The sequence below is a fragment of the Triturus cristatus genome, chromosome 10, assembly GCF_964204655.1.
Source record: "Triturus cristatus chromosome 10, aTriCri1.1, whole genome shotgun sequence".
Lineage (NCBI taxonomy): Eukaryota > Metazoa > Chordata > Amphibia > Caudata > Salamandridae > Triturus > Triturus cristatus.
This window is the reverse complement of record NC_140593.1, coordinates 314,591,427-314,607,211: the sequence shown is the minus strand read 5'-3', so window position 1 is coordinate 314,607,211 and position 15,785 is coordinate 314,591,427. Positions and strand designations below refer to the sequence as shown.

Sequence of the window (15,785 nt, the reverse complement as noted above, 5' to 3'; positions counted from 1 at the left end):
ACCCATGGTATTGATACTGGATACCGTAAACAGTCTGCCTGTTAAGAGGAAAATATACAGGTTTTCCCATACGTTAATAGCCAGCATGAAGGAGGAAGCCTCCAAAATGCTGGAGATAGGGGTCATCGAGTCATCAAACAGTGGTGTTAGTCCCCAAGGCTACTCCTCCAGGTACCACCCAAGAATTTAGGTTCTGCGTGGATTATCGGGGGCTCAGTGCTGTCACCGAGATGCACCCCAAAGCTGATTAGCTGCCAAGTTCCTCAGCACTTTTGACTTAACGTCCTGGTACTGTCAGATTGCCTTGACTGAGGGGGCCACAGTGAGGTCTGTATTCTCTCCCCCAGAAGGGCACTTTCACTTCTGGGTAATACCCTTGGGGTTAAACAACACCCCTGCTACCTTTTAGAGGTTAATCAACCAGGTCCTGGCTGGATTAGGAAACTTTAGTGTCATTTATCTATGCAAAATTGCAGCTTTCAGTTCTAGCTGGGAGGACCACCTGTGGCACCTCAAGAAAGTGTTTCAGACTCTGCAGAGGCCAGGTCTGACTATCAAGGCCTTTAACTGCCAGATAGGGCAGGGATCAGTGGTCTACTTGGGACACTAAGTGGGAGAATGCAAGCTGCAGCCCTTCAGGCCAAGACTCCGACCATTCTGTCTTAAGAACCCCCAAGACCCAGATGGAAATAAAAGCCTTCTGAGGCCTCACTGGTTATTAGAGGAGATTCATCAAGGTGTATGGCATCAATGTTACACCCTTGACAGAGTTGACTTCTAAGAAGCAGCCCAGAAAGGCGATCTGGACAGAGGCGTGCAAAAAAGCATTTGACACCCCGAAGGAGGCCATGTGAACAGAACCCATGCTCAAGACTCCTAACTTCTCTAGCGAATCCATTGTACATACAGACTCCTCCAAGCATGGCAGAAGGGCTATGCTCTCACACCTGAATGAAAAAGGCCTTGATCAACATGTAGACTTCATTAGTAGGAGGTTACTTCCCTGGTAACAGAGGTGGAGTGCAATAGAGAGGGAAGCCTTTGCAGTTGTCTGGGCACTGCAGGATCTCAGACCATCCTGTTTGGTGCTCACTTCCTGGTTCAGACAGACCACAGACCCATCAATTGGCCAATGCAGATGAGGGGCGAGAACCCCAAACTATTGAGGTGGTCCATCTCCTTACAGGGAGGGACTTTACGAAGGAACGCCGTCCTGGAACAGACAACGCCAATGCTGATGGTCTCTCCAGGTTTTTCCGCCTTAGTGAAGAGAACACCCAAGGGGTTGGGTGGTTGGGTAATTCTCCCTGCTTTCAGCTGGGTGGGGGGGGCGGCACATGTTAGACCTGGCATTCTTGGCATGGTTTACACTCTACTTGCCTTCAGCCCTCCTGTTTGCTGTCTTCGTTTTTGCTGACCTTAGGACTCTGTGTACTTTACCGCTGCTAGCCAGTGCTAAAATATCCTCTTAAAACTTGGTAGGATTGGCTTGCACACAATTGGCATATTTAATTTACTTGTATGTCTTTAGTAAAGTGGCACTACCTGTGCCCAGGTCCTGTAAATGTAATGCTGCTAGTAGGCTTACAGCACTGATTATGCCACCCAATTAAGTAGCACTTTAAACCTATTTCAGACCTACCAATGCAGCCTGTGTATACTGTTTTAAACTGCCCATTTCAACCTTGCAAAATAAACCTTTTGCCAGGCCCAGACCTTCCTTTTTAGGTCTCGCCTAGCCAGCGCTTGCTCCGTCTCTTTGAGACGTTGTATTCAGAATATGGGTTTTAAGCTCCACCCATTTCCCCACCCTTTTAATTAGCTGTTTTGACTGTCTTTTGGGAATGCTCTCTTTTCTTTGAATTTGTTTAGTAGTCCCCCCCCCTTAGTCCTTCCTTTTCTACTGTTGTAACCTCCCATAGAGACTGCCCCTGTTACATGTGGCCTCATTTTAGTTTTATTTACGATTTGTGAGCACTATTTTGTTCCATACTTTTTCTAAACTGGTGTTGCGGGCATGATATCCACGAGCTTCCCCGCCCCGCAGTCTCCTCCTGAAGATTCAGGTCACTGCACTCCTCCCTCAGCCCGGCAGCCATCTTCTAGCGCTGTTAAGCTGGTGTTGCTGGAATAACATCGATGGACTTCCCCGACTGCAATGTCGGCGCTGTACACGGCGGCTCCCTCCCGGGATTACAGGCTGTGTTGTCCTAGGTTGTCCCTCCCTTTGGTTCGGCTGCAATCATGCGAAGCCCTGAGGATGATGCGGGCGGCGCCGGGCTTGGAAATCCTGTGCACAGCTCCCAGGCGCAAATTGCTCCATGCCTGGCTGCTCTGTGTGTTTTTTTAATGTGTTTTTTGCTGCTAGTTTTTAAATGCGTGGCAGCGTCTCCCCTCTACCTTCCTATTCTGCTGCCTCTCGCTAGCACACACCACACGCACCCCCTCATCCATAACTAATGAGAATACCTACTTTGGGCAAATGCTTTGGCACGGGGACTAAAGCATCTGCTAAGTTTATGGAGGATAGAGGCAGCAGTATGGTGCAGTAGGTTTTTGCACCCTGTGCGCATCACATACTCGCAGCCTCCTCCAAAAGGTCCCGGTCACTGTGCTCCACCCTCAACCCAGCCGCCATTTTCCAGTGCTATTCGCACCATGGCACCAGCAGCAAACAGCTCCAGGCTTCCTTTTGCCTCTTCCCTGTCCATAATGTATTTATTTTTTTTATGTCTTTTAGCTGCTACTTTTTAAGCTTGTGGCAGCGTCGCCTCTCCACCCTCTCATTCCTCTGGCTCTCACCACACACACACCCTCATCCATAATTAGTGCTAATACCTACTTTGGGCACATGCTTCAGGCCGGGGATTAAAGCACCAGTTTATGGAGGAGAGAGGCAGCAGTATGGTGCAGCAGTGTTTTTAACTTTTTTTTCAGTTTCCGTCTGTGCTTGCGGTAGGTTACATATTCCTTTAGGTTTTATTTTGGAAAGTGGTTGGAGGGGGCGCCTCAAGCTGGACACGCACACCTACTGCCCAGGTTCTCTTTGTTTTGTGGGAAGCAGACCAGCGCCCACACCATGCCCATCACTCTGTGTCCCCCATCTCCAGTGTTCGACACCTCCATATGTTAGCCCTCCCACCTCTCCATTAATCAGTGATCTTTTTAGAAACGCTGTAATAAATATTAACTCTTCACAGGTAGCATCATTGGATCACTAGACAATACTTACTTAGCATCATATGAAACATCATTTACCTATAAAGAATAAACATTAATCTCTCCTTCAACTTTCTAAGAACGATGCAACAAGAACCAGTATCTAACATGCATGTGTAATTCTCTGTATGCGCGTAAATATGGTCTGTTAATGTGCATGTTTGATTTTGCTTCTGTGTGTATGTGCATGTACATGGTTGTCTGTGTGTTTGTGTGTATATGTCTGTAACTGCACACACGTGCCTGTGTGCGCGTGTGTGCCTGTGTGAGTGTGTGTGTGACTGTGTGTGTGTGCGCATGCCTGTGTGTGCATGCGCACGCGCGTGTGTGTGTGTATGTGCGTGTCTGTGTGTGATTGTGCTTTGGTGTGTGTCTGAGCATGCATTTGTGGGTAACTGTGTTTGTGCATGCTTATGTATGTGAGTGTGCGAATATGTATGTCCACCCTTGAGCAAGATGGAAGAGCCAGGAGAATCCAGGCCTGCTGGCAGCAACAGGGCTGCAAGACTTCTGTCTTCAACTTTTCTTTCGCAGATTCTAAACTGCAGAAGGAAAGGCCACATGAACCTTGAAACTGATCTGCGTTTTGTTTAAAAAATTAAAGCTAGCCTCAGAGCTCCGTTGAAAATAAAGGCTCAACAGTTGGTCCAGTGCCATGATTGTGTGTGCGCGTGTATGCCTGCATGCATGTATGGTTGTCTGTGTGCACATGTGCGTAGGTATGTAGGAGTGCCTGCGTATGTGTGTTTGCATATGTGCATGCATGTGAGTGTGTAGATGTATCTCTCCTTGGTAATGCTGTATATGTATGTGCATGCTTGCTTATGTGCATGTCTGTGCGCATGCGTTTCTGTATGTGCTTGTGCCTGCATGCGTGTGTATGCTTGTGTGTTTGCATGTATGTGTGTATGCTGCTGCAGGTGGCTGTATTTCCGAATGTGTGCATGTCTGTGTGTTTGTTTGTGTCTGTGTAGGTGTGTGTGGCGGGGTATCAGGGACAGAGTCGACTACCAGACCAGGATGCGGTAAAGCGGGTTTTATTTTGTGTAATACTTTCTTTTGGCGGGCCGCCCAACGAGAGTTTGTTGAAGATGGGGAGGCTGTCTTGCTTCTTCGGTAGGACTCCAGGCTGAGACTACGGGGCTGGTTTCGTCACCACCCTCTGCTTGCCGCGAAGTTCGTCCCTCAGGGGTTCCAGGTCTGGAGGTATCGGGCGTCCTCAGCGGGTTACCCAGAAAGGAAGGGGAAGAAAACCAAGGGTTAGGACAATCGTCCTTTATGGTAGGCAAAAGGGACCGGGGGTGAGGGAAACCAAGTGCGTGAGTGCTTTTGAGCTCCAACACGTGTACGAAGGGGTAGTGCTCTGTGAAGGAGGGGGATGATCGGCACACTCTCTATTTACACTAACTCGGGTGCTCAGAGCGTAGGCGGTGTCCTCCTCCCCACCCAGCCCGCTACCCGGCCCGTACCTGTTCCAGCCACGCTCCTCCCGTGGGAACGTGGCGGGGCGGCTCGCGGTGTCGTTGGCCTCCTGGCTTGCTGATCTCCTCTCCTCTCGCCTCCTCGTCTACAGCTACGCTCTCTCTTCTTCTCCACTCCCACTCACGCTTCTCCTCCTGTCTCCGCTCCAACTCGTCTTCTACCTCCTGGGAAACGCCGTCCGTCCTCTTCCGGGATTCCTCGGGATTCGTAGTCCTTCCCTTCGTGACGTCGTCAGCAGGGGGCGGGGTCTCGTCGTCCAAATAGGCTGTGTTAAAGGTACCGTGTTCCTTTTCCTGTGTCCCAGTTACGGAAGGGTATTGATACCAGTCCTCTGCTGCACCGGGTACGCCGGGTGTCTGTAAGGGGCGAGAAGGGGGCATAAGGTCTCCGAATGAACAGAGTCTCCAGGGAATCGTCACTTCGTCGGCTACATTCTCCGCCCCGTCACAGTGTGTTACTGTGTTTTATGTTTGTGTGCATTGGATGCAAATATTCTAGTCCAAGTGACGGAGGCACGGGAGCTGTCCGACGCAAAAGTGCTCATTTGCATGGGACTCCCATGGAACATGCATGGGGCTCCTGCGCGTCTGACGCCATGACACAGGCAATCCCTCTGGGACCAGAGGGATTTCCTGTCCCCCTAACAGCCTCGGGTGCTGGTTAAGAGCTTCCCCAGCTCCAGAGGCTGTTTAGTTGGTTTCCCTGAAATTATTCTCAGTGCGCACGTCGCGCTGACATCATTTCAGTGAAACCGATCAGCTCATTTCAGTTTCACTCTCTAGGTGCTTGTGGGGCTATTTCAGCCCCCCAAGCACGTAGAAACACAGGAGAGGTATCATTGGAAAGGGGAGAATCTGGGTAGGGAAATGTTGGGGGATCCATGCAAGCATACCTCCCTGGACTCCTCCGGATGTCTAGATTTCAGAAATGTCTGGGTTTGGTAGGTTTCCTTAGATTTGGAAAACCAGGTCGTTTTGTGATAGGTAATTTTGATGTCTCCACTATACGTTTTGGGCCCTTCGTTGCGGCGGGCACTTCGCCCACCATTCACAAGAGAGGTACCATTTTTATTATCAGGAGACTGGGGAATGCGGGGTGGGTGGAATTTTGTGGATCCACAGATTTCAGGAAAATGTGTTATTTTTGGCAAAGTTTGAGGTTTGCAAGGGATTCTGAGCAACAGAACCTGGTGAGAGCCACATAATTCACCCCATCCTGGATTCCCCTGGGTGTCTAGTTTTAAAAAATGTATAGGTTTGCTAAGTGCCAGCTGAGCTAGTTTTCAAAATCTAGAGCTAGTCACATTGCACAAAAAAGTGTCAGTTTTCACTGGAAACATGTGATGTGTCCACGTTGTGTTTTGGACTGTTCCCTTCGCAGGCACTAGGCCTACCCACACAAGTGAGGTACCATTTTTATCGGGAGAATTAGGGGAACATAGAATTGTAGAGCAACTGTTATTACCTATTGACTTCCTGTGCATTTCTGCCTTCCAAATTTAAGACCATGTGTAAAAAAGAAGTCACTTTGATAAATGTCCTATAGTTCACATGCTAGTACCCACAATTTCGGAGATGTGCAAATAACTACTGCTTCTAAACTCTATATGTTTTTCCCATTTTTTTGTATCCTTGATACCTATTTTTCACTCTTTACATTTTACCAAATGAATTGCTATGTACCCGGTGCACAATGAAAAACCATTAGAAGACGCAGTTCAGTTATTGTCTCTGGGTTCCTCTGGTTCTTGGTGAACCTACAACTCCTATATATCCCCACAACCAGAAGGGTCCAACAGATGTAATGGTATATTGCTTTAAAAAATCTGTCATACTTCGAAGAAGTTACAGGTGACATTGGCACAACCGGCTGTTTTTTCAACTCATTTTCAATACTTCTTATTTTCAAGTGTTAGTTTCTGCTGAAAAAAAACCTTGAACGTTCTACACAAATGACCCCTTGCTAAATTCAGAATTTTGTCTACTTTTCAGAAATGTATAGCTTTCCGGGATCAGTTATTGCTTTCACATCCATTTCTACCACTAACAGGAAGGAGGTTGAAAGCACAAAAATTAGCAAAAATAGGTTATGTCCCAGTAAAATTGTTTTCTGACAACTTTGCCTGTCCCCGAAAGCTGGGAAGATAGTGATTTCATCACCACAAACCCTTTGATTATGCCATTTGCAGGGAAAAAAACTGACACTTTCTTCTGCAGCACTATTTCCTCATTTTTAAAACAAAAAACAAAATGTAACTGTATTTTGGCTAATTTTTGGCCCCCCCCAGGGGAATCCACAAACTCTGGGCACCTTTAATATCCTCATGATGTTGGGGAAAAAAGGACCCAGATTTGGTATCTATACCTTATGTGGATAAAAAGTTAAGGGGGCCTAAGCACAAACTACCCCAAATAGTCAAAAAAAAGGCTTAGCACGGGTTGGGCTAGCAGTGAAAGTTTTAACAACGAAAACATATTCAATAAGTAAAACAAAACAACACATGTTGTAATATATCAAGTTTTTTGTGGGCTGTCTTTTATGCCAGTAAGAAACTTTAATTACTTCAAACTGTGCCAAACAGGATTGGGTAGTGTTTTATTATGGAAAGGACATGATTTTTATATATAACTATAATAATACTACATATAAACACACTTGACAGTTTTATTTTTGTGTTTATTAAAGTGGGGAGGTAATTTTTATAGCATAGGTAAAACATTGTAATTTCCAATACCAATAGCTCTGACTCTTACAAATGCGAGACCTATTACATTTCCAATGCTTGTTAATATATATGTCACCCCTAGTGTACGCCCTGGACATCCCAAAGGGCAGGGTGCAATGTATTTAAGAAGTAAGACCTTTAAATGTTATGGGTACATGTCCTGGTAGTGGACAATGTCCTAAATTCATTTTCCACCACTGCAAGGGTGCAAGGGCTTCCACTTGCATAGGATAACATTGGAGTTACCTTATTACATTTAGTAAGCTGTATTTTCCGAATGAGAGCAGGTTACCAGTTCATGTTTGCAGTTTTTTCAATTGTAATGAAAAATACTATCTCATTGTGAGGTTGGATTTTTAGTTACAATTCTGTAAGTGCCATTTTCAGAAATTTTGCATTTTCTTGCCTTATTTATTTAGTGCATGCAGCCTCTCTGGGCCACATGACTTCGCGTATTTGGCAGTTGGGCTGTGTATTCCTTCTAGACACACACACACAGTAGAGAGCTTTGGTGCGCCTGGATAAGCCATCGCTGGCCGGATGGGAGGGCGGAGCTGGGCACAGCCCTACTTACTCATGAATAGGCTGTGTCCTGCTTCCACACAAAAGGGCTGCATACCCCTTGTAGTTAGTCTGGAGCCAGGACAGTGAAGGCAGGATGCCTGGGGACTTCAAAGGGAAACCTCAAGAAGCTTCTCCCCACTTCAAAGGCTCAACTGGGTATAAATATTGGACCCCAGTCAACCAACATGAAGGGGTTGGGAGCACACCGCTTCAACTCCCTGCACAGTTCACGTCTTAGCATTATGGTAAATGCAGTTCATGTTAAATGCTTACTTGAATATTTACTGGAGTATTTCACCAAAGTTGGTGCAGGTTAGTGCTGTAAATATCTAGACACGTGTTTCTGGATATCATCCGTAATCAGTAAAGATGGAAGCAAATTTAATCAGGGGTTGCGGAGAAGGCTGCCACAATCCTCTCAGGTCTCAGTACCTCACTGGCGCGCAGGTGCATAACCAAACGCACGTCCGATCAATGACTCAAGGTAGTCTTTTCAAAATTAAGGGGGTTGGGAGAACTTTGCTTCACCTCCCAGCACAGTTCACCCCAGTCAACCAATAGTCCACTTTCTTATACCACCCTTTAACCCTCAAGTAACCCTGACCTCCCTTTACATCTACCCACCCCTGAACCCTCAAGTCGCACTCCCCTCCCTTTACTGCTATCCACCCTGAACTCTCAAGTCTTCCTCACCTCCCTTTACCCACCTTATAGCTCTCAGGTCACCCTCACCTCCCTATACATCTATTTAGGACTAAACCCTCAAGTAATCCTCACCTCCATATACCTATACTCCCACCTCAGAACACAAGTCACCATCAATTTCTTCTACCTACCCTTGAGCCCTAAAGTCACCCTCTCCTCCCTTTACCCACCCCGATCTCACAATTCACACTCACCCCTCTTTACTTCTGCCCATCTCTAAACCGTAAAATAATTTTTTTTAAATAACATAAAAAATATGTCATCTAAAAAAATAAACTTGTAAAGTACTGCAAATACTTACCTGTGTGGTACTTATCTATGTGCAAAGACTTTGGTAAAGATCCTGTGAGTAATAAAGCACAACAACGGCGGACTACTAGTCAGATGGGTTAATTTTCCAACACACTTTCCCCCCTCCTCCTCCCCATTCCTTTTGTTATTCTCCGTTTTGGACCCTCTCAAAGTATAGGTTTTTATTGTTACACATTTCTTGTGCCTGTCACAATTGTGAAAGTGTGTTTCTTAAACTTGTCCTTGAAATTTGTCTTTTCTGCAATGTTGTTTTGTGATAGGACATGTAAATTCCTTGTGAATTGGGTTTCTACGTGTATTTATGTCTACTATCTGTATATATTTATGTATTTATATATGTGTTGTTCTCAGCCCTGACGAAGTTCAAGTAACAACTGTATGAAACGCGTTGGCTGGATGATGCTGGTTGATGCAATGAACTTGAGTTGACTTAATAAAAGAGATGACTAAAAAGTACATATTGCCGGACTCATTTGATTATTGACTCTGGACAAGAAATGTTTATGGTGCACCATTCTAAATACTCTTCAAAGATCCTGTGAGGTAAAGGCTGCGTGGTGAAGGCTGTTTTCCAGTCAGGCTGGACGCAAATATTTTGATTGTTTCATACTCTTCAGTATGTTTGGCAGAACCTTTGCCTGACATTTTGCGCCACCCTTCCCTCTGCCAAACCCCAAACCCTATACTTAAATCTTGCCTAATACAGCTCATGCAAGACATTTTGTTTACTTAAGGTGATTGAAGCCCGCCCATTGCTTACCATTGGCTGGTTTGATTGTCCCTAATTTTCTTGCTTCGCTTTGGTCTGCCAGTGCTGGCTTCACTTACTCTTCATTTGTTTGTCCCTATACTGGAGCGTGGCCCACGTACTGCTACTCTTGCCCAGTGTCGTTCTATTGCTTGCCACTTTACAGGTATGTTTTCCTTTTTACATGCGCACCCCCTCATGCATTTTTGCTTGCCCTGCCCCTCAACCTCTGGTGCATTGTTGATTGTCCGGTCTGCCCTTCCCCGGTTGTTTGCTTGTATCGTCCACCCCCTCCCTCTTTGTTGCTTGCCATCTCTTATCCAGCCCACAAAACAAAAGCGTCAAAAAGTCACGTCAACCAGTTTTAAGATGCTACAAAGATGCAAACGGCACTGTGCTCCCTGCTTTGCATGGCCTTTTTGTCGCTGTCTTCATGACAAGCTAAAATGGAGAACCTCAGCTCTGACATAAGTTAAACATTATTTTTTTGGGTGATGGCAGAGAACATTCGCATACTAAGTAACCAGATCACTACCCCTCGTGGCCACATCATAATGCTTTTTTTGCTAACTGACCGCCAGGCTGCACAGCAGCCGCGCTGCTGTGCAGCATGGCTAAAAGAAATTGACAAAGCCAAAAGCTCTCCCATAAGTAACACCTACCGGCTTTGCCAGTGCTTGTTTTTGTTTCTTTTTTCTCTATGGGAAAACATTTTACTTTGGAGAGAAACCCCTTCCAATTTACCCCCACCATATTTCGGGATAAACATTACACATTCTAACCTTAAAGTGGAATTATTCCAGACCTTCGCTAGGGTAAAAATGTATTCAGTGTGGGTGGGAAAGGATCAGAGAGAAGTTGGTGAATGCGCACAAACTCATGAGCTTTAAGGTATTCACAAATTGACACGGCAAACCATGCCCCGTTCCTCTCACTTGCCACCTCTTACATGGGGAGGTTTAGTAATCCATACATTTACGTGCAGAAAATCATGGAGTCTTTTATGGCTGTAAATGTAAGCTTACAGCCTTAGTGAGTTTGTAAATCGGTCCCATGGTGTCAGAGATGACATTACAAATGACGTTGGTGATATCCCAGACGACAGCGATGGTCTAGTGGCACTTGCATAGGAAAAACCCTTGTTAATGACTTATAACTCCAGTCCTTGTTTGAAAAATGTCTGTAAATTTTCCGAAAATGGGATTTGTCTATTTTAGGATATTTTTTACCAGTGTTGTGGCGGTTTGTCAAGTGAATTCATTTTTTTGCTGAAATGTACAGGAACGACTACTGGACACAATTAATGTTTATTCCCGCTAACATCAAATATGCTGTTTGTTGCAAAAGATATAACAGAAGTTCTGTGGAAACCTAGGTGTGAAAAAAGTCAGTCTGTTCTGCTCTTTATATATGTGTGGCCACAATAACAGATCTGTCAGAACATATCACTACAATAGCCTGCAAACAATTCATGATGTTCTAGTTCAAGAGCTTTTTCATCATAAGCATATAATCAATATATTGATCAATGTATTACTACCTACTGCACACTAACACTGTGAATATAATTCGATCACCGCAGTACTGTAACATCTGCCATGTTTACAAACAAGTGTAACGTATTGTGTTATGTTATTCTGCTTTGAAAATATGTAATGTTCTCGGCTGCTACAATCTGTATTATGGCATGTTAAGAATCTTATTTTTTAAACCTAGCTTCCGAGTTTTATTTTGCTGGAGTTACGCATCTTCCAGGCATGCTTGCTTGGCACAGAATTGTGCATATTTTCCGTGTTTTTATTTATTTTCCTTGGAACCAAACGAGGCATTTTATTCTGTTCAAGTTTTGACTGAGGCCGATACATAATCTCATTATAGGTGTAATAGCAGTATTGGAAGAAAGAACAGTAAAATAACCCAAGTTATACAAATCTGTTAATTTGATATTTGTCACAAAAAAACTTTGAACAAGGGGTCCCAAAAGTTTTATGCTGAAAGCGTGCTTTTGAAATTTTGCTTTAGATGTACTACATGTATAGTCTTTAATATCGTTTCTTTATGTGGCTTTCTCCTCACTAGGTTCATGCAAACGTTGAAAATTCCTGGAATGAAGAAGAAGTATGGAGAATTGAAATGTATATTTCCTTTGGAATCATGAGCCTTGGGTTGCTTTCTCTGCTAGCAGTAACCTCCATTCCTTCCGTGAGCAGTGCCTTAAACTGGAGGGAATTCAGTTTTATTCAGGTATATTTCAAACAAATAATACTCTTTTTTTGTGTTTGTCAAAATATTGTTGTGTGCATGTTGCACTGTATGTATGCTTTTAAAGATTATGGGTCCTGATTACATAAAGGGCTTTACTATAAACTGCAGTCAGTAGTGCTGGATCAGAGTTGGAGCAGCATCTGCTCATAATTCCTACCAATAGTAGGGAGGGCACACACGCACACTTAATTCCAGGCATTCACTCACAAGCACAACACACATATTCGCACCCACCCATCCTCAAGCACACTCGCACCTATCCATTTACGAGAACGCATACTCAGACCCACCATTCACAAGCACACACCCATCCACACGTGGCGAAAGACCTATTTACATGCATCCAAACATTTAAAAGAAAAAGCTCTTACCAGGCCGCTGCAGTGACAGCAGGACCACTGGGAGGCTTGGGGAGGTGTGGAAAGCACTGGAAGGAGTTGGACGCTTTGGGGAGGGAATGGAGAACCATAAGATCCTGCCACCTCCCCTCATTGGCTAACCTGGCCATGGATCCGCCAAAGAGAGAAAGCCTCCCCTAACTCCTCAAAGAGTGAGGTTGGGTCAGTAAAGGTTGCTGACTACACCACACTCCGTGACGAGGCGTCATTGATAGTCCGCTCTGGGCACTTCCGGGATTAAACCTGATGCGCAAGGGCACACTATATTGGTGACGCTTCCTCGCGTCATTAGGGGGAAGACCTGACAGGGATTCGCCAGACTGATTAGGTCTCTGTCCTCATTGATGTGCAATCTTTTGCCTGGCATAGATTGGTTTAGACTGCTAGGTGCCTATGCAAAAAAAAAATGTGGCCGTTTTTGCCCCACCTGACGGTCTTTGCTCCACCTTACAGACAATGTGTAATAAGCAAGTTCTACGCCTATAGGTGACACAGCAGACGTAGCCGATAAATGTCTTTAGATATTTATTGAGTTCTTAACATCCATAGTAACAAACTGTCTTCACTCACACCAGGCACCCAAGCATCCCACTCATGTCAGTCACACCAACATTCCACACAGAACACTCACACTGGCTGAGCAGCTAGGAACAAGGTAAAGGGAACACTATAAACGTAACATGAAGATACTACATTATCTTCTCCCTTTAAAATTGAAAATTAATTAAACCATTCTAAAATGAAAGACCACTATGCACAAAATATACAAATGAAATCAATAGTCTAAAACCCTGGGGTAGATGGTAAAAACCACACCTCGAGAGGGAACACAAACTACACAAAGGAAGAAAGAAGAGTGAAAAGATATACACAAACTATCACCATCCTCCTTCTTTAATAAAAAAAGAAACACACACATAAAGAGCAAAGAACGTTTAGCTCACTGACAAATAGTGAGAAACCACCACTTGACAATACATGTGAAACAGTGTGCAGAGAAACACAGTAGAAAGTCTACGAGAACTCTACACAATGACGAGACACATTGGCGTGACACACCCCCAGAACTTGAACACTATGGGTGGACAAAACCCATGTACGTACAACTTAAATTTGAAACAGACACTATGGGTGAACCGCACCCATGTACTTACTTCTCACTATTGCAACAATAACTATGGGTGGACTGCACTCATGTACATACTTACTTACTATGGGTGGACCAAACCCATGTAGGTATTCCTATGTAAGGAACACAACCAAGAAAACATGCCAAAAGAATGGGACTCCAACCCATAATGCGAACTGTAGATGGGACTAACACCCCTTACAAACTGTGTACGTGGGACTAACACCCCTTACAACCTACGTAGATGGGACTAAAACCTACTACAACAACAAAATGTGAAGCACAATGTGACTACAAAGTTTGTGAAAAACAATCCCAAAACACATCAAATAACAAAATGCCACCCTCCAGTAAGGAGAAGATACACCCACAAAACATATGTAAAAATGGGTTTAGCAAAGATGCAATGCCAGACAAACTAGAGAGTTGAAACAGAGAAGCATCAAAAAGCTGGCATACACTTAAAACGTATCACTAAACAAATAAATATCACTTTTAAGTAAAACATACTAAGCATATTATAGAAACATGCACCTGAAAATAGAAATATTGTTAGCTTTATAGAACAACAACAAGAAGACCATGTCAAAGGTGCAACTGTCACAGCAAAGTTGTGACACAGGACGAAGTTTGAAACAACCTTCACTATGTGCAATGACAGCAAAAATACAACCAAAATGGGCTCCTTGCAACAATACAGCATGTCGTTGGGTAGAAGCAACACCACAAATCAAATGTCAAAAAAGAACAACGCTGCACAGAATACTGGCTCCTCTCCTCAGTAACATCGTTGTAATCTTTGCAGAATACTCACAATATAGTCTTGAACAATGTCCCAATTTCATGCAGAACTGCTGGTTCATTGTAAGTGCCAAAACTTTGAATTATAAGATGACTGTAGATTTAACAGGGTTCAAGTCACCAAAGAAGACCCAAATCGAACTGAAGGCGAAATCCAGTGTCCTCCATGAGTTAAATAGAAATATAACATTAAAATAAAATACTCTAACTCACCAGCCAAAGTGTAACGACATCCACAAAGAAATTTAAGCGAGAACGGAACGTTGTGCTTAACTTGAAAAGCGTTAACTAGAAGATCGCCAAGACCTCCTGATGAAATGGAGCTTGAGGAAAAAAGCTAGGGTTGCCTAGAAACCCAAAATGGCGGCACGCACAAAACGTTGTGCCAGATGGTTCCCGTTACCTCCAAGACGGGATACGTCCCAAAGCAGCAACAAGCTGCGTACTGCCAAATACGTCACCGAAGATCTGTCAGGAGCCACGCTCGACTCCATAACTAAGGTGAGAAATTTAAACCTTAGCGTAACGGTTTTACCGGGCCCATAGAGTGCAACAAATTGTAGTGTAGAGCATAAAACAAAAATAAGCCCACTACAATTCTCTTAAATGACAACACTGATAACCTCTTTCGTCCACTGGTGCCAAATCCCTCTGCGCGCCGCTCCACAATGTAGCAAGTAGCTTGGGCATCGCTTAGATAACGTGTTTAGTGCTGCCTGAAGGAAATACAAAATGGCAATGGCAAGAGCTGCCCCAGCAGATGGCATAAACAAACATGCCATATAGCGTCAGCTGCATTATTCACGAAACCATGCACTGAAAGACTACGAGCTGATGGCATAGCGTGCAGCAAAAACCATTCCGATGCATGCGCTATAGACTGTGCAGTTTGAAAATCAATGTCCTAAAACTAGATGCTTGTGCAGGGAAAGCACTTCATTAAAGATGAACATTTAACTCCACACTGAAGATAGAAAACATGCTAATGACAGACTCCATTACAATTCCAAGTTGTATTCAATGAAGCTTATAGGGCAATAACCCTCAATCTAGTAGGAGTTCACGGTAAAGCTTGTCTTTAAAGCACACATTTTCAGCAGATGTAAGTACGTGCACCAGAGCACCACATGCGTGGGCTGTGGCTGTCCAATGTGAGGGACCCTGGTTGGACTGCAAGGCGCGTTGCTCCAGTTTCACTTGTTTCTTGATGCTCTATTTCATTAGTTTCTTGTGGATCTTTTTCCATCTGTCTCCACATTTCCTCTGTCTCTTTTGTACCATTTCCTCCATGAAATGTACTTGCGCTGACACTGTGGTCATTGGTGAACCACTACATGTTCCATTTGCTCTCTGCGCTTGTAGTTTCTTAAGCTTCCATCCAACTTGAAAACATCCATGGCATGTCATATATTTTTTTTTCTAACAAATCTTTTTATT

At 44.3% G+C, this 15,785-nt stretch overlaps 1 protein-coding gene across 2 annotated transcripts in view; it reads left to right on the top strand.

Moving 5' to 3' along the window:
- Positions 1–15,785, top strand: part of STEAP2 (STEAP2 metalloreductase) — a 224,168-nt gene that overhangs the window by 92,470 nt on the left and 115,913 nt on the right. For both annotated transcript variants that reach the window (XM_085631358.1, XM_085631359.1), the window contains exon 4: positions 11,835–11,999. In XM_085631358.1, coding sequence (XP_085487484.1) covers positions 11,835–11,999 — 165 coding nt within the window. The remainder of the gene's footprint in view (positions 1–11,834; positions 12,000–15,785) is intronic.